General features: G+C 46.0%; 1 protein-coding gene across 1 annotated transcript in view; it reads right to left on the bottom strand.

Annotated features, from left to right (window-relative positions):
* Positions 1-11265: 11265 nt before the first annotated feature.
* Positions 11266-24238, bottom strand: part of LOC119461652 (dedicator of cytokinesis protein 3-like) — a 160967-nt gene continuing 147994 nt past the window's right edge. Inside the window, exons 34-36 of the mRNA XM_037723018.2 lie at positions 21410-21472; positions 18698-18746; positions 11266-13369 (exon numbers count right to left, since the gene is read on the bottom strand). Coding sequence (XP_037578946.1) covers positions 13203-13369; positions 18698-18746; positions 21410-21472 — 279 coding nt within the window. The 3' untranslated portion in view covers positions 11266-13202. The remainder of the gene's footprint in view (positions 13370-18697; positions 18747-21409; positions 21473-24238) is intronic.

Below are 24238 nucleotides of genomic sequence, written 5' to 3'. Positions count from 1 at the left end.
AGATGGATCAACAGACCCCATGTGTGTAGGAAACCAGCGGATTTCAATTCCTTGGCTGTCCATCTCACCAATCAGCTAGGCAGCCCTTTTGGTTACAAAGCCTTTGGTAAAGTGTCTAATAGTCATCTTAGAGTCACTGTAAATTTGCGTCCACTTATTATTCCTTAAAGCCAATGCTATCGCTACTTGTTCCGCGACTGTCGCTTCTTTAGTCATGATTTAGTCATGGGTCAGAGGAAAGAAAGCCCTTACGGCAGTAGTAGTAGATGCAGATGGACTCACTCGGGATGCTATTTCATTTTAGCTGCACCAAATTTTTAAAAATTGGCTGTGGCAGATAGCACACTTATAATTCTTGACCTAAACTACTCGATGAGGCAGCCATTACTTCCATGAGAAATCAAAATACCTAATTGAATAATTAACATAATTATGATAATTAACTTTTTAATTAATTATTTTACAGCACATCTTTCAATCTACGAATCACAGCCGCTGAGTTTGCAAGGCGTATCCACTTGGAACGAATTCTCAGGACTGAACCAGTTTCGAGATATTAATTTTCAAAGTGTCCGATGAAATGTATGGGCGTTCTACTTAACTTTGTGCTTCAATGCATAAAACAGCGTTTTCCTCAAAAAGTTAACAGGAACCGCTCTCTCTTGCGTTGAACAGATGTTTTCATTACAATAAAGGAAAACGTGGAGCATATTGCTCTCCGACAACAATATTGCTGCATGACACAAATTTGGGGCAGTTGCCGTGTGTGCAAGTACTGTTAAGATAAAGAACTTCACACTTGGATGGGTAGGCGGCCGAATACAGCAGACACCTCTCCTGCTGTGTAGGTAAGAATATTGCGTTGTTTTTCTTGCTATTTGTCGACACAGAAAATATTTTCCCGTTTCTCCCGAGACCACTCTTCAGCCCATGTCCTTTCTGTATCAAGTTAATAAATTATGGACACCTTAAAAAGCTGGTTTTGGCTTGGTGACTAAAATAAAATGTAATTTTTTAATTATTATGTTAGTGGTTGACCTGAATGAGTTTTGAATGATCTAAGAAAGCTTTCAAATATGTCTCTCACTGCATTCTTTGATAAGGAACGGTTTTGGGCAACAATTTTATCCTATTTCTTGCGTCGGTGCTGCAGACATATGGCTGGTATGACAGAGCGCAACATGAGACCGGCACCTTACACAAGTCTGCATGCACCGGATCTATCATCATCATCAGCCTATTTTATGTCCACTGCAGGATGAAGGCCTCTCCCTGTGATCTCCAATTACCCCTGTCTTGCGCTAGCGTATTCCAACTTGCACCTGCAAATTTCCTAACTTCATCATCTCATCTGGTTTTCTACCGACCTCGACTGCGCTTCCCTTCTCTCAGTATCGATTCTGTAACCCTAATGGTCCACCGGTTATCCATCCTACGCATTACATGGCCTGCCCAGCTCCATTTCTTCCGCTTAATGTCAACTAGAATATCGGCTATCCCCGTTTGATCTCTGACCCACACCGCTCTCTTAACATAAGTCCTAAGATTTTTCGTTCCATCGCTATTTGTGCGGTCCTTAACATGTTCTCGAGCTTCTTTGTTAACCTCGCAAGTTTCTGCCCCATATGTTAGCACCGGTAGAATCCGGTCATGACATGACCGGATCTATACGCCGAGAGTAATTCCTTTCGATTTGACGAGTTTGACGATGAACTAAAGGTAAGGTTCATAATAGATAGCGGTGCCTTTTCAACTTGTCGGACTGCGATAACGAGTTACTCAACTCCATATCAACTTATTATAGTTTGTAGTACAATTGCAATTTTCATCATTGTTACGTAAGGCAAAATCACTAAGTCGGCATAATATACACCGATATTGCAGCAGCGTGCAGCGTGATGGTGAGCTGGGCAACATAGGTGCTCCCTGTAACTACCTTGAAATTAAATTCTGCAGTTAACACGCCAAAACCATAATGTGATTATGAGGCACGCCGTAGTGGGGGACCCCGGATTCATTTGACCACCGTTCTTTAAAGGTGCACGCTCTTTAACGTGCCCCCAATGTGTGGTACACAGGCGCTTTTGCATTTTGCCCCTATTCAAATGTGACCGCCACAGCCAGCATTCCATCTCGCAAGCTTAGCAGCGCAACAACAAAGCAACTACGCTGTCACCGCGTGTTTCACTGTAACTGGAAACCAAGCCCACAGGGCTTGTCGAAAAAAAGTCTCTAAACTTTTGGTCAAAATGTTTATTACCATAATGGAATATTTTTGGCTCTGAGCAGGTTGCATTTTACATTACACGAACCCTAAATGAACTCACCTCTTATCTTTGTTTCTTTTCTTGCTCCCCGCTCCTCAAACATAATACACTGCATAAGCGCGAAGTCAAACTGTCGAAAGAAGTTTATTTTTCACCCGTCGAAACGTTAAAAGTATATTGGGTGCTTCGGAGGCACAAAAGTGTGGTCCCATTTTTCTTTGGGGTTACCTTGTTTACCATGTCTGTCTGCTTTAATACATAACATTTATTAACTTGCTTTTGAATGTTTCCTTGGCCATGGCTAGCTTTTGCTAGAACATGAACAATTATGAAAGGGACCACTAGGAATTCATGTATATGTCAATCACTTCTAAGGCCAGAAAAAAGTGCTTAGTAGTAGCATTCACCGTGAATATACCACGGAGCCCCTAGATGGTGTGCTTGTTTTGGTAAGAACTATTCTTCACTTTAAAAAAGTTTGAAATTATGTTCTTGGCCTCATTCCTGACCTCCCATGTAAGCTCAAGATTTTTTCGGCCTTAATAGAATAACTTCATTCTATGAGGTCATGCCTAAAATAGTGCAAAGTACACGGACAAAAGTGAGCAGCACTGCTTCACGATTCTAGTAATCACAATATGGAGACTCCTTCGTTCATTTTATCTGACTGAACTGCCCAAAAATAACTATTATTTCTTATTTAGGTGCCATCTTTTATGCACTGTTTGCCGGTTTATGTTTCAACTTTCCTCAGGCTTTTCCAGTCGATCTTTGTAACTCAGAAAAATGGAAACTACGAATTTTTGGATGTTGGCTGTGGAACAGGACAATTCAATAATTCAGTGAGTGAATTCAGCCTGTGCCATATCCACCTTGCAAAGTGGTAATATGCCGTTATGACACATCAGCGTAAAGACAGATTTCAGTTGACACATTGACAGGCAGGTCATTCATATACCGGAGGAAGAGGCGTGAGCCACATACGTGTTTCTGTACCGCTTCTGAAAACAGAATAAATTATTTCCCATATTCACATGCTTGCTACTGTTTTTATCAAGCCAAATAGTGCTTTCTATTATAGAAATCGTTGCAACACAGCTGATATGACAGCTACTGCATAGACACATTTCAATTGAAGAGTTCAACATTGTAGTCACTTGTGACTATGCCTGTGTATTTCAGCAGCATTGACCTCTTCTTGATTCAGGGCCATCATGTGCAGGTATGCCATCTCTATGGAATGCACATTTAAAATTCCACCAATAAAGGTTGGGTGAGCTGTAATGCAGGCTCTGCCTTCCATCTGTCTGCAATGACCACAGTGACACCTGAAACAAGCAATTTTTTTTATCAGGTGGCATACAAATGCTCTTTCCATGCCTTTTATGAAGCCTTACTGAATGTTCGACTTTGTGAGCTTGCTTGCAAAAATACATAAACAACTACTATTAACCCAGGGACAAAAGTAAATGAGGCATTGGGTTTTTTTTTTTTACCTGGAAGAGATTTTTAAAAATCGTCTGAAATACACTATTTTGCCTCTCCCGTGTAGTCACTTAAAAAGGCAGAGCCCAGATGTTGAACAAAAAAAGTCGCAGTCGCAGGCGAAGCATCAATTGCGATAGCAAATTAGCAGACAGCTCTATGAAGTAAAAATATTAGTTGTATCGCGCCGTATAAATTTGCAAACATTCGCTTACTAACTAAATTAACAAGCACGGTGTCACGCGCGCAAAGGTAAACATGGACACATCTGGCTCGACCCTGGAAAATCGCTGTCAAAATGCTGGAGTGAGGAAGCAAGGCAGCAGCAGCCAGTGAATTGACTTTTGTGCTGTCTCTCGCTTCAATGCGAACTAAACGTCGAAAGCCAAGCTACCGGCACTCGGCATGGCGTACTGTTCACATCGTAGATTGCTTTCAAAATGCGGCGCCAGCACGGCCGCGCCGTAAGCAGCAGCCGCCAGAATAGAATGATCCCCTCCGTGGTATAAGTGTGTGCTAAATTCATTATTGTCTCGGTTACTTTGCTCTTGCTCTGCACATTTTTGTGCTGCAGCTGGAGGAGAGCAACTGCAACATGCAATGCATTATGTTTCACATTTCGAGCATTTATCTCTGAACCCACGCTATTGAAGAATTTATTGTAACCATAGATATTATCGAATGGCTACAACTCTGCCATTGCAACATGCGCCCTGTAGGATTGTTAGTTAAAACGGTTATTAGCAGAAATTTGTCAGCCACCTTCTCACTATGATTGCTCGAGCTTGTGATGTCCACTGCCCATTGAACTAACCCCACTGAAGAGGCGAGATGGTATTTGCGGCTGGCGATCTTTTTGTACTGCTTGAAAAGAAAAAAATTGTAACGCTGCCGAGTGATTTATGTAGCGAGTATTGGGAGGCGCTGCTGGGGGCTCACGGCAGGCAGTGCCCTGACCAAATGTCAAGCTTTTTTTTTTTACCGATATTGGGTGCAATAACGCAAGTTCAAATAAACATTTGCCTAAAGCGCACATTGCGCAAAATTCTTGCAACGAGGACACATTTGCGCAGGCACATGTTGTGCATGGGCATTGGTTTACATTTGCCGTACGCAGCTACAGCGAAGAAAAGCACTGGTGGGAACGCGCAACAACTTAATAAAATTGTAGATTTGTTATGTACAGATGTATGAAACATGCATGCATGGAATAAGGTTGCAAACAATCTACGTGGAAACAATCAGCACTGTGCGAAGTAGTGCCAGACTTCGTCCCCCTTGAACAGCTAAGCAGCGCTATACACATGAAATATGACGCAATGAAGCTATAGTACTCACCAGTGGGGAAGGGCGTCACCAGCGTTTTGCGCATCTCTGTGGACAAGGTTTTCTTTGCTGTCTTTGTCACTTGAGCTGGTGGCGATGGGGTCAAAGTCCAAATGTGCAGCATATACAATGCCATCGCTGCTTCTGCTGCTCAAAGATTCGTTGCTTGCTTCACGCGAAGTTGGCAGTGTCAAAGACATAGCATGCGATATGCAAATACGCCAACAAACGGCAGCAACAAAATCGGCCACTGCGTGGTGCGGTGGCTGATATTGTTGCAGACGATGGATCAGTTCCATGCAGCGCATGACATCACGCATGGCATAGCAATATGGCGGTCGGCGCCGGAGGGCAGGGCTTAGAGTCAGCAAGTTCTAGCTCATATTTTGAACAGAAATGTGCTTTTGCAGCCCAGTTTCTACACGTGCATAGCCATAATAGACCCTCTACTACAAGTTCTCGCGGAAAACCGCAAGTTGTTGGGTGACCGTGTCACCCCCCCTTTAAAAGAAAGTGGCCACAGTGATGATTCGATCCTCGGCCCCACCACCGCTGCTACCGCTCCATAGCCAAGCACTCTTTGAGGGTGTGCACATGGTTGCGCTCTGCCAAGCGGGTGATTCAGTACATGGCACATGATAGGAGTGGCACCTAGGTAGCCTACATGCAAGCGCTGTTTGGTAGTCGAAAAAACAGCGCTGTTTTTTGGACTACTACCTCGTGGTGCAACTGTCGGTGCTATGGAGTCCCCACCGTCTAATACTCATCGTCCGCAGCCGCTCGCTCTGCCTTTCGTATTGTTAGGGGCTTGGGTGGTGAATGTTGCTTCGCTGCAGGATCTCACTTCGCACGTTTCGCTGCGTTAGCGACATAACTCAGTGACAAGTAATGCTTTCGCATTTGCACACAGCAAGAATTGCTTATTCAGTGCCCCCATAGTTTTTTGGCATCCCCTTTGAAATGGGGTGGTGACAAATACTCACCTAACCTGTTTCAATTTCGAATAATTGAATGTTGGGGTTTTATGTGCCAAAACCACGATTGAATTATGTGGTACGCCGTAGTGAGGGACTCCGGATTAATTTCGACCACCAGGGTATCTTTAATGCAGCCCCAATGCACAGGACACGGGCGTTTTTGCATTTTGCCCCCATCGAAATGCGGCTGCCGCGGCCAAGATTCGATCCTGCGACCTCGTGCTTAGCACCGCAACACCATAGCCGCTAAGCCACCGCACCGCGGTGGGTACTCCTGTTTCAGTTAATCGAGTATGCATACATGCTTCTCATTCTAGCATTTTTGTATACATCTCCTTAATCTGTTTCCTCTTCCTCAAAACTTCTCTATCTACCTTGTACCGCTACCTATTCCTGCAACGGATCTGGTAGTATAAATCTTCCCTGCTTCACGCACAAGCGTAGATGCCCCGTCTGTCAAACTGGCAAGACTATATGTTTGTCGCCGCGACGCAAGCGAGCTCCGGAGGAGGAAAGCACCTGGAGATGGAGAAGAGAATCACTCTGTTCGCACCCTTTCCATTTCTGCTTCGACGCTGCAGTGCTCACTGTGCATGTTCGCGGCCTGCTGTGCTGGCTCAGTGGCTAAGGTGTTGCACTGCTGAGCACGAGGTCATGGGATCGAATCCCAGTTACGGTGGTCACATTTTGATGGAGGTGAAATGCAAAAACGCCTGTGTGGTTTCGTTGTAGTGCACGTTAAACAAACCCAGGGGGTCAAAATTAATCCGGAGCCCTCCACTACGCCGTGCCTCATAATCAGAACTGGTTTCGGCACGTAAAACCATAGAAGAAGATCAATGTAGCAACCGCGTTCGCGCACTTTCTGTCGGTGCTTCGACACCGTGGCGCTTACTATGCATGTTCACAGCGTCCATGCTTGCACATAACTCGCGTTCACGAAGTGAAACGTCACTTTTTACACCAATATTCTAAACGTCTATTGCATATGATATCTTGACTGCTGACCAGTTGAATGCTTCCGTCCAATTTGGAAAAATTCCGTCCAAATTGGAAAGCTCGACAGAGTGCCACCATCGACAACAGTATCTTAACCTCAACAGCTTCCGATGCCACAAACCTCCCGCATGATGAACGCGCCCAGTAACTCAATTGCACGATAGCACGTGCCATCTACAACCGCATCTTAATTTTGAATCACGAAAGTCCGGCCACCAATCCAAAGAAATGATGATGAGACTTTAATGATGATGATGTGGTGTGTTGTGGCACGAGAGCCAGATACGGCCAAAGAGCGCCAAGAGTGGTCACAAGAGAACAGCGACAACAACTTTATTTGACCCGTTTTACAAAAGACGGGGGGGGGGGGGGGGGTCGAAGACGCTCCTGCCCCCATCACCTAGGATACGGCTGAGATATCTTGTATCTTGGTGGCTCTCTCGGCCAGTCGGGTCGCCCAATCTTGCTCGTGGTGGTCTGAGCTGAGCAGCAAGGATGCCCATTTCCCTTGGTCTTTTATTTGGCGGCCCTCGAATGGTTCTGCCTGGGGACACGCCCACATGATGCGTGGCAGATCCGCTCTATTGTTACACATTTTACATAATTCTGTATAATTTCCGGGATAAAACCGGCTGCAGGACACTGGGCATGTTTGTCTGGAGGAGCCTCCACGCCACTGCCTGTTCCTTAGTTAATTCAGGGTGAGCTGGGGGATATCGGGCCCGTCCCGGCCGATAGTGATAAGTAATTTCTTTATATGTGACCAAGCGATCTCCTCTGGACCCTGGCTGGGCTGGCTCACTTGCTCGGCGAGTAAGTCCTCGAGCTACTGTGTGAGCCACCTCGTTACCAGGAAGAGAGGAGTGCGCAGGTGCCCCAATGACATAGATCGTCCCGCGCCGTCGCTGGTCACTATATCATTTTTAAATTTTGAGCGCCTCCGTGGAAATGTGACCCCTGACGAAGTTGAAGACAGCGATCTTTGAGTCACTGATAATGAATTTTGATTTTGTCGATGCTATTGCCAATGCGATCGCTGCCTCCTCTGCTGTTTCAAGGTTGTCTGTGGTGACAGTCCCGCTGACGAGGTGCTCCCCTTCCGTGTCTACGACCACCACAGACATACCCACCCGATTCCTATATTCTGCAGCGTCCACATAGACCACGCCCTCCACGGCCTGATACTTGTGCTCGACATAACGAGGCCTAGCCTCCCGGCACTCTCTGCGATGCTCCTGGTGCATGTTTTTTGGTCTTGGGGGGACACGGAGATCCTTCCTTATTTGCTTAGGAATGTTTTTCTTAGTTCCGTGCTCTTCTTCGTACTGAATATGTAGTTTGCCAAGTATGTGTCGTCCCGTCGGACTTAGTGTCAGCCTGTTAGATTAGATATTGTGTGCACCTCTATTAATTTGTCTAAAGGGTTATGTATACCTAGCTCCAACAGTTTGTCATTGGGTGTAGTGAGGAGCAGGCCGATCGCTTGCTTATATGCCCTCCTAATGAGGGCTTCAAGCTTCTTTTCTGCGGCTCCAAATGTTTAAGGTGCCACATAGATGATACGGCTAATGACGAAGGCCTGCACCAGGCGAACCAGGTTGGCCTCCCTCATGCCGTACCGTCTATTGACTATTCTCTTAATTAATCGTATTATTAGGCGTGTGCTGATCTCTAGAGTTCTGAGGGTCTCCGTATTCCTCCCGTCCGCATGCACCCGGAGTCCAAGTACTTTTAGTTGCTCCACTACGGGTATCAGGCCCCCGTTTGCCATGAGTGTTATGTTGGGTTGTCCTCCGTACTGTTTTTTTTTTTTGTGGTGGGATACACCAGCAGTAGCTCAGACTTCTGCGGCGAGCAGCTAAGTCCCCTCTCTGTAGCATAGCTCTCGACTGCCTTCACTGCGTGTTGTAATGTGTCCGTAATCTCCACCTAGCTGCCACCCGTCACCCAAACAGTGACGTTGTCGGCATAGAGACCCTGATTGAGGCCCCTGATCTTACTTAAAATTTTCGGCAAGCTAATCATTGCTACATTAAACAGAAAAGGGGACAAGACCGAGCCCTGTGGTGTACCCCTACTTCCTAACTCTATATTTTCTGATCGAAGATTCCCGAGGGTGATTTTGGCAGTGTGGTTCGAGAGAAAGTCCCGAATGTAGGTGTAGGCCTTGTGGCCCACCCCCAAATCCTGGAGATTCTCCAGAATCGCACTATGTTTTATGTTATCAAAGGCTTTCGTGAGGTCCAAGCCCAAGATGGCGTTAAGTCCTGTACCCCGGCCCCTAGCGTCTGGGATCTGATGCTTAATTTGGAGCAGGACGTCCTGCGTTGAGAGGTGCGGTATGAACCCAATCCTAGAGAGAGGGTACAGCCCGCGGTCCTCCATGTAATTTTGGCGACGCGTAAGGATTACCTGCTCCATCAGCTTCCCGACACACGATGTGAAAGAAATAGGCCGGAGATTTTCAATTTGGAGTTTCTTGCCAGGTTTCGGGATCATCACCACGTGCGCACTTTTCCATTGCTGCAGTATTGATCCCTCTGCCCAGCACTTATTAAAATATTTAGTGATGATAGTGATCGATTCATCATTCAAATTTCGTATAATTTTGTTCGTGATATCATCTGGCCCTGGCGCCGATTTTGTGCGTAACTGCATGACTTCCGCCCTCACTTCAGCCTCTTATGTCCTCATCTAAAGAGGGGTTCGCATTACCCATGTAGTCTTTCTGTCTCTTTCTGTGTACTGACAATATATAGATTTTTAATTTCGCTTAATATTTCCCCGGTGGTCCCTGGGTACCCATGTATGATTTTGGTAAGGTTTTGTCTCTGCACTGTTTTAGTGTTGTCCGGGTCTAAGAGACATCGAAGGAGATTCACGTCTTACTCATTCCCAGCTGGCCCTCCATGCTACTGCAAGTGGATTCCCACTGTTGCCGGGATAAGCGATTGGCGTGGTTCTCGATGTCCCTATTGAGCCTCGCAATTCGCTGTCTCAAATTGCGGCTATGCCGTTGCTTCTTCCACTGTTCCTGTAGGCTGCTACGTGCTTCCCATAGATGGAGGAGCTTGCTGTCGGCTGCCTCTAGACCCACTTCCTCGGGGATCTCCTTAGTGGCTTCCTTGACGGCTCTATGTAATTATAAGGTCCACTCATCGATGTCGATGATGGTGGACGACTCTGTGTCAGTGTCATCGTCTTCGTGTTGTATCTGCCTGAAAGTGTCCCATTCTACCATTGCAAGCTTTCGTCCCTGCTTTTTAGCTGGCCCTGTGTGTAGTGTTGTGGATATAATAAAATGGTCACAACCCAAATTTTCTTCATTGTTAACCCACTGTGCCCCCTTTGTTGTTATTGTTAACCCACTGTGCATTCTTTGTGAATGTGAGATCAGGTGTTGTGTCCACACATACGCTGTTACCCGTGCACGTGGGTTGTTGGGGGTCGGTCATTAAAGTGAGACCAATCTGCTGCGCATCCGCCCACAGGCTTCGCCCCTTAAAGGTGTCTTTGCGATAACCCCATGTCGGATGCGGAGCATTGAAATCCCCAACAACGATGATGGTGTTATGCTTCGTTATGTCTAATGTTTTTCGCAACAGGGGCCCAAACCGTTGTCGCTCTCTCGGCAAACTGTATACGTTTAGCACAAAGAGGCTGCGCTCACTTTTTAGTGGTCATGAGATGCTAATAAATTATGAATGGTAGATGTAACATGGCTGCAAAGAGGCCTAAATATTAGTCGCTGCAAAATGCATAAAATATATATGTATTAAAAATATGACAATGACTATGGTGAGATGTGCTAGGAACATAATATGTTACGCAGTGATGACAAATTTAAAAAGGATAAGTTGTGCAAGTTTGAGAGTACCACTACTGCCTCACCAGGGGCCTGAATGCAAGGGCTGCGAAACTCGTGCTATGCTGTCGCAGCAGCAGCCTCTACTCAGAGGCCGTGCTAGGATTGCGTGGGTGTAGAACCTGCAGTATATTAACACAATTTACAAAGGCTAAAACTGATTTGTTGTCAAAAAGCGGGTCTTTGCCAAGGAACATTCGCTTTAAAATTTTGTGTCAGTGCTCCTTACCAGCACACCCTGCACCTGCAGCCCATCGTACGGAATGGTGATCTTAAATAGAGACTCGAGCTGCCAACATTACAGCCAAAGTATGGTCCCAGGACCAATAAGCAGACATACGATGTATTCAGAGGGTAGAAACAACTATTTAATACTGTAATCGAAAACAGCAGCCATGCAGCGCATAGGCCGACAACCATTACAACCACAGTTAAAACACTTCCATGGATGTCAAGTCATGGCTACAGTTATACGTATATTAATACCTATCTTTTATATATATACTCCCAAAGCCATTCCAGCTGCACATATTTCTTTGGTTTTAATACAATTGCCATTGCCACATCTCACATGCTGACAGCTGCAACTGACAAATGTTGCCCAGTGTGTAAAGCTATGAGAGTGTGTTAGTGGACGGACAGATCACAACCTCCTCCTTGGTCTATGATGAGATTTCTGAACACCTTAACCCAGAAGGAAGACTATATTCGTCGCAAATTGGGCATTTGATTAGAATACATCACAGAAAAAATAACAGCAGGGCTGTCAATGTAATGTCATGCCTATCTTTCTTTAAATTAAAACAATACATCAACACATTCGCATCCACTTATTACAATACTTAAATGGCAACGAAATGTCGCTGTTATAATCTGACAACTGTTAAAACCAGTGTATGCAGAAGAATGCTGTGAAGAACATTATAATAACTAGAGCGCATACAGTAGGTCAAAGTACTTGCTGCATCACTATACAGAAAAGTCCATAATCTGTTTATCCTTTTTCCCACGAGGAAACAAGATCTCAAGCGTACCAACATTTCCAAGCAAGTTTAGCTGATTGCCTTGAAAAAAAAAGAAATACATTGTGAGGTCATTCTTGCGCTCCTTTCCTTGTATTAAAGTTGATGCCCGCTTCTGAGAAGCAGAGGGTTGACACACAGCAAGGGTTTTTGCGCTTTTCCTCCCAAGTGCAGCACCAGCTGGAACACAGTCGCGGCGCAATTGGTGTGTTTTGTTCTAGTCCGTAAATTTTGTTTCACTACTCCAATAATTTGTGTCAGTCAACACATCAATTATCGCCAAGGTTGACATCACAGCTTTGTGACTTGAGTACGAAAATTTCTCTTCAGGCATAAATTGAGATTTTACATGCATGCAAGTGGCACTAGGAACGCCAGCCTTGCATAATGGTGAGCCATAAAAACAAAGACTGAAAAAGGAAAATTCAGGACTGGAGCTCTCGAGCTGTCTCCTTGTGCCGTCACGAGGTTTGGATATGACGTCCGCTCGGGACCACAGTTAACAGCACTAGTTTATCGAAAAATGAGGACTACACTGCATTCTTAAGGAACCAAATTCACAGCCTAGTGAGTTCTGAGAACACTACTTTAAAAGAAAAAAAAAACAGCTAAAAAATGTGGAAGCACTATGAAATTCGTGAGATTACACTAACTATGATGCAGCAGTTCAGGAACGAAATTCAAAAAGAAAGAACCTTGCCCTTTCATTCTCTCAGCTAATAATCTATGGACAACTGGAATAGTCTAACACTGCAAATTCCTATCAGTACAAATAAATTTAGAAAAAAAAAAAACAGGTGGAAATTGCTAAACGGAAATATGCCAGTAGGTCATGACATTATACAACCGGAGCACTAGGTGAAATACGAATGTGTGTCCTGGAAACCTTGGTAGTAGTTATGACTGCATTGTGTAACAACATTGTAATAAGTATTTTTTCATCACATAAACGAAAATTAACATAATGATTCCTATTGGTGCAACTGCTCGCTCACAAGCATTACCCTAATGTAAGGAGTTACATTTTTTAACTTTTTTATCCTATATTATCAATCAAATGCAAAGCGGTAGCCATCACCAGCAAACAGTGACAAATCCACAGTCAACTTTTATATAAAGAAAGAAGGACATGCCCGAAACATTGATTTAACCTGCATTGGTTATATGTGGGTTCTACTGTATCTAAATACCTCAATCTCAACATCACCACCTAACCTGCCACACACAGTGACACGAGAGAGATTAAAAAAAAAAATGCAGACTAAACATCATGTATGGAAGAGCTACCAAGAGATGCGCAGTTCCCATTGGCTGCCTCTTCTTTAATGGGATCCGCATTTTTGCAAGGCAGAAGAGGGTCCCCGTGCTTGAGAGAGTTGCGGTTTGCTGACGTTGGCCGGGTGGCATGCGGCTCCACAGGTGGAGGCCCTGCAGCGAGTTTTAAGTTAATTTAGAGGCTGACACTACGTCATTTATATACTATTTGTTTTACGGCACTCACTGCTCATACAGCATACGCATCTTTTCCTATGCCAAGAGTGCCAATAAGTTCTTGCTCTGCACAATATGAATTTTTGTTATCTGTTTAGTAGAATCAGTCAGGAATATTTTTTATAACTTGTCTTCTATACAAGTCTTGTACAAAGCTCTACCTGCTTTAAGTCACACAAACATAATGGTTTCGTTTTATCTTTCTATAGCTTGTGTTTAGCTTTATGATCAGCATATTTAAGCATTGAGTCAAGCGTGCCAGTACTGATAGGTTTTCTTGGGCACTATAATAAGCATCAATTATTGTTATTATTATTGAAGTGAAAAACATAAATGAGACATAAACAGGGTGTCAACTGCCTCTCATAAGAGGAAAGGGCACAGGAATGGTAAGCAGAGCAATGACAAAAATTAGAGGAAAGACAAGAGAGGGGGAAGATGGCCAACAAGTCTGCTAGTGGCACTGGAGAAGCATTGAATGAACTCTATCACTGAACAAAATCATGCAAGAGTCAGCAGGAAACAACACTGAAAAAGAGCAACACTCGGCAAACAAAAACTGCTCAGGTAGGCTTTTTTTCTGCTGAAATACATTATAGACCACTTATAACGTAACCGCTTATAGTGCAGGACCGGATATAATACAGTCTTTTCAGACTCCCGTTAATTTTCCCATAGAACTCCATGTATACGCATACCACTTACAGTGCAGCCGCGTCAGACATAATACCGGTTATAATGTGGCTTCTGCGGGAAAATCTCGCCGACAAGGGCGGCAGCGAGCACGCTTCTCAACAAGGTGCGCCCACCGATGGGAGAGGAGATCAACGAGGGCGATGCGGAGGAGGAGCATGAGACGCGGAGCAAATGAACGGAAAAAAATGCGCGTAGGTTGCCTAGGGGACGGAGAAACCTTTTGCTCAGCTGCTTATCAGCGGTGCGTTTTGCACTGAACGCGGCTTCAGTTTCTGTGCACCTGTCGCGATGCGTGTCGTGAAGTGCCGATATCGCACCAACGACGCTGTCAATTTAAGCAGTGTCCCGCAAATTTAGTTTGGAGCTACAGTAAAACCTCGTTAATTCGGAAAATTGGTTATTTCGGACTTATTTGGCTGCCCAAGGGTTAATTCGGACTACTTTCGGAGCTCGGTGAGCGAGGAGCGCCGCAAATGTGCGCCGCAAAAGAGCAAGAACGGCGCCAGCGTCCAACCTGAAATGAAGCGGCGAAGTTCGCATCGCCACAGCCATCAGTTGAAATCGTACGTGAATGACAGCAACGCCGGAACTGCTTCGAGCCTATTTGTGTCTTTAAAGCCTGTATTCTTGCGTTTACCGCCGCGTGCTTTGGTAACTGCGTAGTCGTCATCTACGATCGCGTCGATAGTGGCCGCGGTTTTCTCCGCAGCGGTTGCAGTGAACAGTAGTTTCGTTTTTACACGGTACGCGCGTCGGCTGCGTGCCTAAAAACTGCAGTAGTCACCATCGATGATCGCATAGATAGCGACCGCAGGTTTCGACTGCAGTTGTTACAGCGAATGGTAGTTAATTCGTTCAGACTTGGTACGTGCGTCGGGCGCTTGCCTTCAGCACCGCGAATTTGTCATCGTTCATAATCGCGTCGAATAGTGGTCACGGCTTTTTCTGCAGCGGTTGCGGCAATCAGTCGTTTCATTTTGACTCGGTGCAAAGCTGTCGAGCTTGAAGAGCACTGGTTACATCACAATTATGTTTTCCCCAGCTCAATGGCGAAAACGTAATCGCGATGTGTGCGCGATAGTACTAAGTGTGTCTACATGCTTGGTCTACATGTTCTGCATACGTGCAGGGCTTGAATATAGTTGTTTGGTTAGTAGTGCGGTACCGCTTATAGTGCAGATATTCGCAACTCCGGTGACTTACGTTATAAGCGGTCTACACTGTATAGTGAATAGCATCATAAAATACCTGACAACATGGTGCCAATGCCGATAATGCGAATGCATTTTAGAAGTCCCATTTACAGCTGCCAGTCTAGAAAGAGACGAGAGACAATTCTTTTGGACAAAAATATTGCAAACTGATTATTCTCCTCACCATGCTTTACCTAAATTGGAGAGCCTATGCTATCCTGAAACTTTGTTGGCCTTTATAGTATTTGCTTGTTGAACGTTTTCAACATAATAGGTCAGTTGTTCGTGCAGTCACAATTTATACGCACTAGTCCCTACTGCTTATGACTGCCTGCCAATGCATTTACAGTCGAATCTCGTTATGACAGCCATGAAAATATCATTGTTATATCCAATTCCAATATTTGTTATAAGCATACACGCAGATACCAGCAAAAGAAGATCGCGATCAGGTCATGCAAAAGAAATGCAATCAGTGTGCCTCCAACGAGCCAGCAAAAGGTTACCTCGTGGATTTCGATGGCCCGTCGGCATCTTGCCGTGCTGATACCAGGCACGGGAGCAACAATATTTACCCTACTTTTCCACGTACAGTATAGACCACTTATAGCGTAACTGCTTATAGTGCAGGACCGGATATAGTGCGGTCTTTTCAGACTCCCGTTAATTTTCCCATAGCACTCCATGTATACATGTATCGCTTATAGTGCAGTTGCGGGAAACGAAATACCGGTTACAGTGCGGCTGCCTGGGAGTACGGAAGTCGGTAGAGACGGCAAACGCTCCCCTCAAACGGGTGCCCCAAGGAGTGCTCGAGGAAGAAAGAGAGACGAAGTGGAGGAGAAGGGCACGTGGTGTGAACGAACAGCCAGTGAGGCTGAAACCAGAATCTTGAGTGCGAGTCGTGAAATATCACGGCGCGCATAGCGAGCGAGGGCCACGAAACTGCCAAGGCCGGACAACGTTCGCTTCACGATAACGGCAGTAAACGAAACTTGAGGGAGCGGGCGGCGCCGGCACGGCACGGGGAAGGGCGCACGCAGAGACCGTGGAATGTGAGGGAGGAGGGCGGCAGGGAAGCGGATTTCGCCTCGCCAACTCCGCCACTTCGGTGGCTCCCCTCGCCCTCCCTCGTACGTCCCTCACTTTCGACTGTCACCGTGCGCGCCCGCCGCCGTACAGGCGCCGCCGCTACAGCCGGCCCGGCGCCAGCTCCCCGAAGTTTCGTTTTCTGCCGTTATCGGGAAGCGGGCGTTGGCCGGCCTGGGACAGCGCCGCTGCTTCCCTTTGCGCCGTAGCCGCAGCGTGCAAGTTCAATACGTGACTAGAAAGTAGAGGAAGCATAACGGATAAAGAAGGGTTTACTGCCATTTTCTACGCATGGCTACGGTAGCATGGCTAAGACGTCGGCACGTAGACGCATGTTCCGGTGCAACGCAGAATCGACGACCTTGCCATTTGAGAGAGGGTGAAATTTCCGCCGCATTTTTTTTCTTTCGTTTTTTTTGTTGTTTTGTTCGCCTGCGACATTGAGGGGTCTCTCCGAAGCTTTTACTCTATGGCGGTGCCGGCGCAATGCCGGTCGGAGGCGCCGCCGCGTGATTTGGTTGAAATTAACGAGATTCGACTGTAAATTGAATGCAAATGTTCTAGCCGCATTCCTCGACTGTCGCATATGCGTGGCGGCTCGGTGCACATGTTTTGCATATGTGCGGGCCTTGAAAATTGTTGCTTTGGTTATAGTGCGGTACCTTATAGTGCGGATATTCGCGACTCTGGCGACTTACGTTATAAGCGGTCTACACTGTATAACCCGTGTTCTCATATAACACAAATCCCCAATTACAACACACTGGAAAGAAAAAATCTATCCATATAACCCGCAGAAGTAAATGCAAACAATGTTCAAACCTTTATAAAAAAAATAGTCTCGCAGTGGCACAACTCTTCCATGTCATATCTTCAGCCTGGGGCTCTGTTCTCTCATTTCTGGGGACTTACGATCTTCTGATATGCTGTAAAGGACTGCTGTCAAGGGCAGATCGTGGAGAACTGTGCCTTGAAGTGTACCTTCACATCAGCAGACGATGCTCTGCCACGAAGTCACACCTCAAGGCGAAATTTCCATACAATCCGCACTCTGACAATACTGATAAATTTTTCAAACTTTTGGTGCGGGCTATATACGCAAAAAATGCCATACATGCGCACGGTCTGCAGTGCCACAAATAAGCAACCGTGCGATCAGTGTCATCACGTGGGATCGGCACATTCGCGTGCCAACTGCCATCTAACCAGCCAAGCTGCTGACCAAAACACGCACGCGTGTCCCATATGTGCCAATTCAAGTTGCTATTGGTGAGTTTCGCCCCCGGCAGACTTTTCAGACACGCACAAACCATACGTGGATCCGTACTCCGCTACCACGGCCGTCAGTGTAGCCTGTGCATCTAATCTACCGCTCGACTGCCGATAAAGTCTAGGCGTGCGAACATATTGACAACGAGCTTCCCGCGACGGCTTGTCACCAACTATTCTGCTTGCAGCATTGCTCAAGCCACTAAGCCTAACCAGCGCCGTTTCGTCGGGAGTCTGCAACTAAAGTTGTGGTTTCAGGCCAGTTGACATGACGGCAACGTTGCTCATGACCACTGTGCTTGTGACATCGTGGGCGCGGTTCATGCCCTAAATGTTGTGCAGCATCTGAAATTTCGTTTATCATTATTCTAGTGCTAGGGGTAAGTGGCGGTGCAGCAGGGAAGTTCGACTAATCACACAAGTACGAAAAATCGGCAGTCTAAAAAAAAAGAAGAAAGCGGTTCGCGACTGTATTTGACAGTTTTTTACAGGACTATATATTTCGAGGCACCTGCAAAGAAAAATTTGCTTCAAAATAACCGATACTGATTTGGATACTACATTCTCAATTTCGTTATAGCAGTAGATGCTCAATTGAAATAAAGCATGGCCAACCAAACTTTATATCCGTGTTTCCGAAACATGCTCGCTTTTTCTTTCTTACACACCATTGAAAGCACTTCCTTTTCACCTGAGAGCCACAGTCTTTGTGAGCACAGGCTACTTCAGGCAATGGCAAAACCTCACAGCCACTCCGTCCAACTTGATGTGCCACTGTCCTATTAGCAGCATTGGAGTGTGATCAATTTTTCTGCCCATTCATTGAGTTGTGCACTTAAACGCCTTGATGTTGCCCATGATTATCGGTGACTGCTCAGAGCAGTGTCGAGGAAAAGATTATAAAGGGCACCAACTCTAAACATGATAAGAGAGAGAGAGAGAGCAAGCGAGAGAGGAAAGGCAGGGAGGTTAACCAGAAGTCAGTTTCCGGTTTGCTAAAACATTACCTACAACTTACCTCGTGGTGGAAGTGGTGGTGGCATACTGTCAGTCGTGGATCCTTCCAGCTGCATGAGAACAGCAGTGCGTGAGAGCACAATGGAATGCAATGTCATCTAATCTCAATTAGGGATGTCCACAGATGCTATATCACAGTACCCAAGCATATTTTTTTATATCACAGAACCACCACTCTTTGCTAACTACACATAGCACTGAATAACTGCAAATTGGAGGATAAGAAGCTGCAAAAGTCAATGCTATGGTATCTGAGCTACATATATATAGATCACGTAATCTGTTTCAACTATGAAGAGCACATTGAAGCCAGTATCTCAAACTTATTTGATAACTGGCGATTGTTTTGGATGGGCATGAGATACAGCCCGCTTCATGATTGTCACTGACAACGGCTAGATGGCCACGACAAAATTTTCCCGCAAAAAAAAAAAAAAAAAGAAGCGCAGTTGGAATAGCATTAAAATTTTATTGAACATGAACTTTATTAAGCCAAAGATTTGTTAGCGGTGTTTATCACTCTCAACACCACCGTTACTCAAAACCACCAAGAGAACTACAGAAAGCGCATGGACGCTGCACCGGCGCGTCGCCGAACATTGGTTATGCAGCTTCTATTCCAGGCAAAATTATGTCCGCGAGAGTAAAGTAACGCGTAATGTTCACTTTATCAAAAACCATGTCCACGGTGAAACGTTTAGCACTAATGAGAGTTCCGATACAAGTGAAGCTCAGCTGCAGTGCATGGCTACCGACGGCGGACAGCGAACCGCGGCTCGGCCATGCTCGCATCGCCGCTGGTGGCGCCGCAAATATCAGCATGTTTTCTTGATCGTGTGAAATTATTGTGAGGAGAGGGTAAAGCGGCAACGGACGGTAACAAAACATTGCTGCTTGGGAGCGTCGGCGGTTCGTTCTGAAGCGCCGTCTGCTACAGATTCGAAGTGAACTGAAAAAGGCCTAGCGACGATATCGGTGGCGAGTGATTAGCAGCGGTGAAGCTGCCGGTGATGCCAGAGCGTAGCCGCGACCACTCCTTAGTCACCGAGTGGTCACGTCGCTGTGCCTCAGGGAACTCCTTTGTGCCGTGCGAGAGGCAGATCTCGCCGTCGGCCGGCGGTCCGTAAACTACAGACCGCCAGCCGCAGTTCGCCCCGATGCACTCGCGTGCCCACTGGGGCGCCCGGGTACGACCATGATTCGATGAAATGGCTCATCCGGGCGCCCGATGCGCATCGGTGCGATTTGCCGAATTTGCCATCATTTTCGTGGACTGGATGTGGCAGGCCAGTGCTGGTCCGGAGCGGGGGGGGGGGGGGGGGGGCGCTTTCCCGGAAGGCGCGGAAATTTGAAATTAGCAGTGAAGTTAGGGGGGGGCTCTTGCACGGGTGGGGGCGCTTGCTCGGAGAGTCTTGACAATTACTTCTGCGTGCACATTGTCCGCAGTACACTTGGAGAGATCTATGTTTGCAGCCGTGCTCAAGCGTGTGCCTGACACTGGCTTGCACAGCTTACAGCTACTCATCGTATGAAGTGGGTCTTCCGTGATGCAACGCCGTATAACCTGGACTTCTAGTGCACTGTTTCCAAAAGGTGCCTGCTACACCATAGCCACTCTTTCATAACATCTGGGTCTTTGCATAAGTAAGGGCACATATCTGGGCTTCAAAGCAGTACTGACACACATTTCTCTGGGATCTGTTTTTGTACCTAATCAGTAATCAGTTAACTCAGTTTTTATGCATGTTTCGATTTCGAAAAGCACTTTGTGCCCCGTGACATAAGTTGCATGCTTATAGAAAGCAATGATCACGTGAGCGTGCAGACCTGTGAGGCATGCCAGTGCACCGTCTGTCATGCCACCTGTGCTTCTGTTCCGTTGGCTAGTTTTGTGGGAAACCTGTGCATTTCTGGCACCATCATAATGCTTCATTAGACAGAAGTCCACTACGCAGCACAACCCCAGCATTATAGTGCTTTAGCACGTTTAGCTTGCCTGCAAACTTATCGCTTGCGGTTTGCTGGTAGAAAGATCTGGTGAGTCGCTGGTAGAGACATCTGGTGACGGAGGCAGTGACTAATCAGATAGCACGCAAAACTAACACTGCAGCTTACATATTCTACTCAACTGCCGGTGCAAAGTGTTGGTAGCAACATAACCATTAACGTACCATACCTTTATAATAATTCCCTTTGACAATAACACTGACGCGACAAAAATTTTTATTTAATCCATTGTAGTTAAACAAATTGTCACAAGATGCCACCACCAGCTTTGCTACTGCTGGCCACGGCACCTGTAACCTGCTAATCTATAAACGATAAGAAGTTTGCCCGTACATTTCATGTGCAATCAGTGCAAGACACCTAATGCAAACAGTGCTGACACGTCTTCCGACAAGACAAGCCAATGTTGTCCGCACGTCACCGAAATCAATCGCACAAACTCGTGACTTAACGCTGTTTACAAATAGTACCTGCTCTGATGACTATGTTGATAGGTGCTGCACTTTCCGATTCGTCACTTGAACGAACTTCAAAATTAAATTAAAATGCATTCTAAGCTGCATTTACCATACATAACTTATGGATGGTACCTATGGGCTCACAGCAATGCAATCTACCAGTTATATTGATCTAGAATTTTTGTGTCAGTACTTCATTAACATTTTTTTTTCTCTTTTGTCCATACTTTTAGCAAAGTGGTGCGTACCTGCTGCTGGTCAGCTAGTGTGCTGGAAGAGCTGCTGCTGGTCCCTCCATCCCATGGCTCATCCTGCACGAGATAATGTTGCAGTTTTACTTCAGGTTGTCCAAGCAGTCAAGCGTGAAAGTGCCCTCGTGTCAAGCCAGCGCCAACACTAGGCCTAGCAACTTCGACGTACACTACCAAGCTTCATGCTGTTCGGTGCTATGTTTTTCATTAAAAGAATTCGCTGCTGTCAGCAATGGCACTGACTCCGCCTTTGTATCATCGTGAATGGCTTCTAAGCTCCGAAAGTGCGACACGCTGTATAACGGTTCCCAAAAGTCAGCTTCGCCTCAAGGCAGCGCACTGTTACGCGGTGAAGCATATGCGAAGTATTGCGGTGAAGCGTACAAAGAGTGGGGAGGGGCAATTGTCACGGGACACAGTATATTCCTTAATTATACACGTGTGCACCCAAAATCTCCTGTCACAGTACGAGCACCAATATGCCTAATAAGTGTACTGGCAGGCCTTCAGAGCTATTACGGGTAATTACGGACGTGCCCGTAGTGATCTGAGAGCCCTTGGTGGCAGTAAATGGCATGCATTCATTTTTTCGAATTGCCTGATTTTTTTTACGTTTTCGCGACCCCTAGGAGCACAAAAAATAGGGCATTGACTGTAATGAACACGTGTGTGTGTTTGTTGGTGAGTGTGAGAGGGCACGAGTAGGAATGTGAGTGTGTGCCGACGCGTGAGTAGACTTGAATGTCAGTGCATGCATAGCCTGCGAAAATACAGGTGAGTGAGCACGAGTGAGTGTCCACTTATCCTGCTGACCTACCAGGACCTGCCAACCTACCTACTACACCTTCTGCCGACCTACCTACTATACCAAGACTACTCGCACCACTGACAGCAAGCAGCTGTTATGCTGCCTCTGGTATCAACCCTATCTGTACACCAGGCTGAGAGCCTTCCCCAGGAAACCGTCCTCACTGTCTACCTGCCCCCCTTTTTGCCCTGTGCAATGTTGCACAAAGAGGGGGAGCACAATTGCTGTGCTGCTGCCTCCCTCTCCCACACGTTGCACAGCCATGTCTAGAAGACACTACTAGATGGCATGACGTCCTGCTGCTGGGCACAAGGTGGCGGGCTCGATTCCCGACTGCAGTGGCTGCATTTCAATGGGAGCAAAGTGCAAAAATGCTTGTGTACAGTAGACTGCCTTTAATTTGACTCCCTTTATTTCGATCCCGACTGAAGGTCCTGGCCAGTGCCTATACATTTCTATGGGCCAAAGCTTTACATTATTTCAAATGGTAAAGTTGGCCTTTGTCGGATAATTCCAACTTAACCAGTCAGCATGCATGCGCCTGACCCCTATGTGACCCCTTTAGTGGCAAGAGACAATGAATGTGTTGAACACAACTCATCTCCCATCTAAAACGGTTATTTTTAGCTTGCCCTGGGAAGAATTTCGAGCAGTTACCATAGCTCACAATGTATGATTACGGTATTTTTACAGATTACAGTATTTCTTTAAAGAAGGAAATTTGGCCAAGAATTCCCTGTGCAGTGCAATCGGATACGAAACCAGAACACCTTAGCAGCCTTTGTATGCTTTACTGCATAACACAAGTGTACTGCGGCAAAGCTGACTTTAGGAAACCGGCCCGTATTGTGCAACGCGTATTAGACCCTTCCCTATTTTTCTTGCTAGAAAATCGGGTGCGCATTACATTTCTGCTTTGTTTAGGAGCTTTAATGTCATTTCTACATTAGTTTTCCCCACAAAGAAAGTGGGCATGCACTTGGTAAGGCAAATATTGCAAAATGAATCAGCTAGGTGTTTTAAATTTTTCTCTTTATTTTGGTTAATTCAACCCACTGGATAATTCGATCAAATTTGTCAGTACCATCAAGTTTGAATTAAAGGAGGCATGACACAGTCACCCAATAATTTGTGGTTTTCCACGAGAAATTGTAGTAGAGGGTCTATTATGGCTACACACATGTAAAAACTGGGCTGTAAAAGCACATTTCTGTCCAAAATGAGGCTAGAACTCGCCGGCTGCAAACCCCGCCCTCCGGCGCCGATCGCCATGTTACCCTGTCATGTGTGACGTGCTGCATGGAACTGAGCCATCATCTGCTACAACACAGCCACCGCACCACGTGAGGTCAGAGCATAGCTCCCCTTTGTAACTGTATTTGCTCCAGATATTTTGTGCCATGTCTTCGACACCGCCAACCTTGCATGAAGAAGCAAGTGGCGAATCTTTGAGCAGCAGAAGCAACAATGGCGTCGTATACGCATTTTGACTGCGACCCCATCATCACCAGCTCAAGTGATGAAGACAGCATAGAAAACGTGGTCAACAGAGATGATATTGGTGTGGCACGAAATGCTGGTGATGTCCGTCCGCACTGTTGAGTACTATTATAGCTTTATTTCATTATACTTCATGTGTGCAGTGCTGCTTAGCCAGCCATTCACGGGGGACGAAGTCTGGCGCTACTGTACAATGCAAATTGTTATGCACGTTGATTGCTTGCTGGGTTGATTCTATGCATACATGTCTCTCGGATCCATTCTCAACAAAACTACGATTCTATTAAGCAGCCGCGCGTTCCCACTAGTTTTTTTTCCCCTCTGTAGTTGGCGCAGCAAATGTAAACAAAAGGCGCGAGCGCGCCAGTGTTGCTCAACTATTATGCTGTATGCCGTTTGAGTGTAATACAAAAAATTCAATTACAAATTATGTGCTGGCCCAAATGCGCTAAAATTCTGCCAACTTGTTTTTGAACACACAAGCATTAACACACACAATACAGATTATGATTGAAAAT

Source organism: Dermacentor silvarum, chromosome 8 (genome assembly GCF_013339745.2).
Source record: "Dermacentor silvarum isolate Dsil-2018 chromosome 8, BIME_Dsil_1.4, whole genome shotgun sequence".
Lineage (NCBI taxonomy): Eukaryota > Metazoa > Arthropoda > Arachnida > Ixodida > Ixodidae > Dermacentor > Dermacentor silvarum.
The sequence above is the reverse complement of the archived record's forward strand: the minus strand, read 5'-3'. Positions and strand labels throughout refer to the sequence as shown.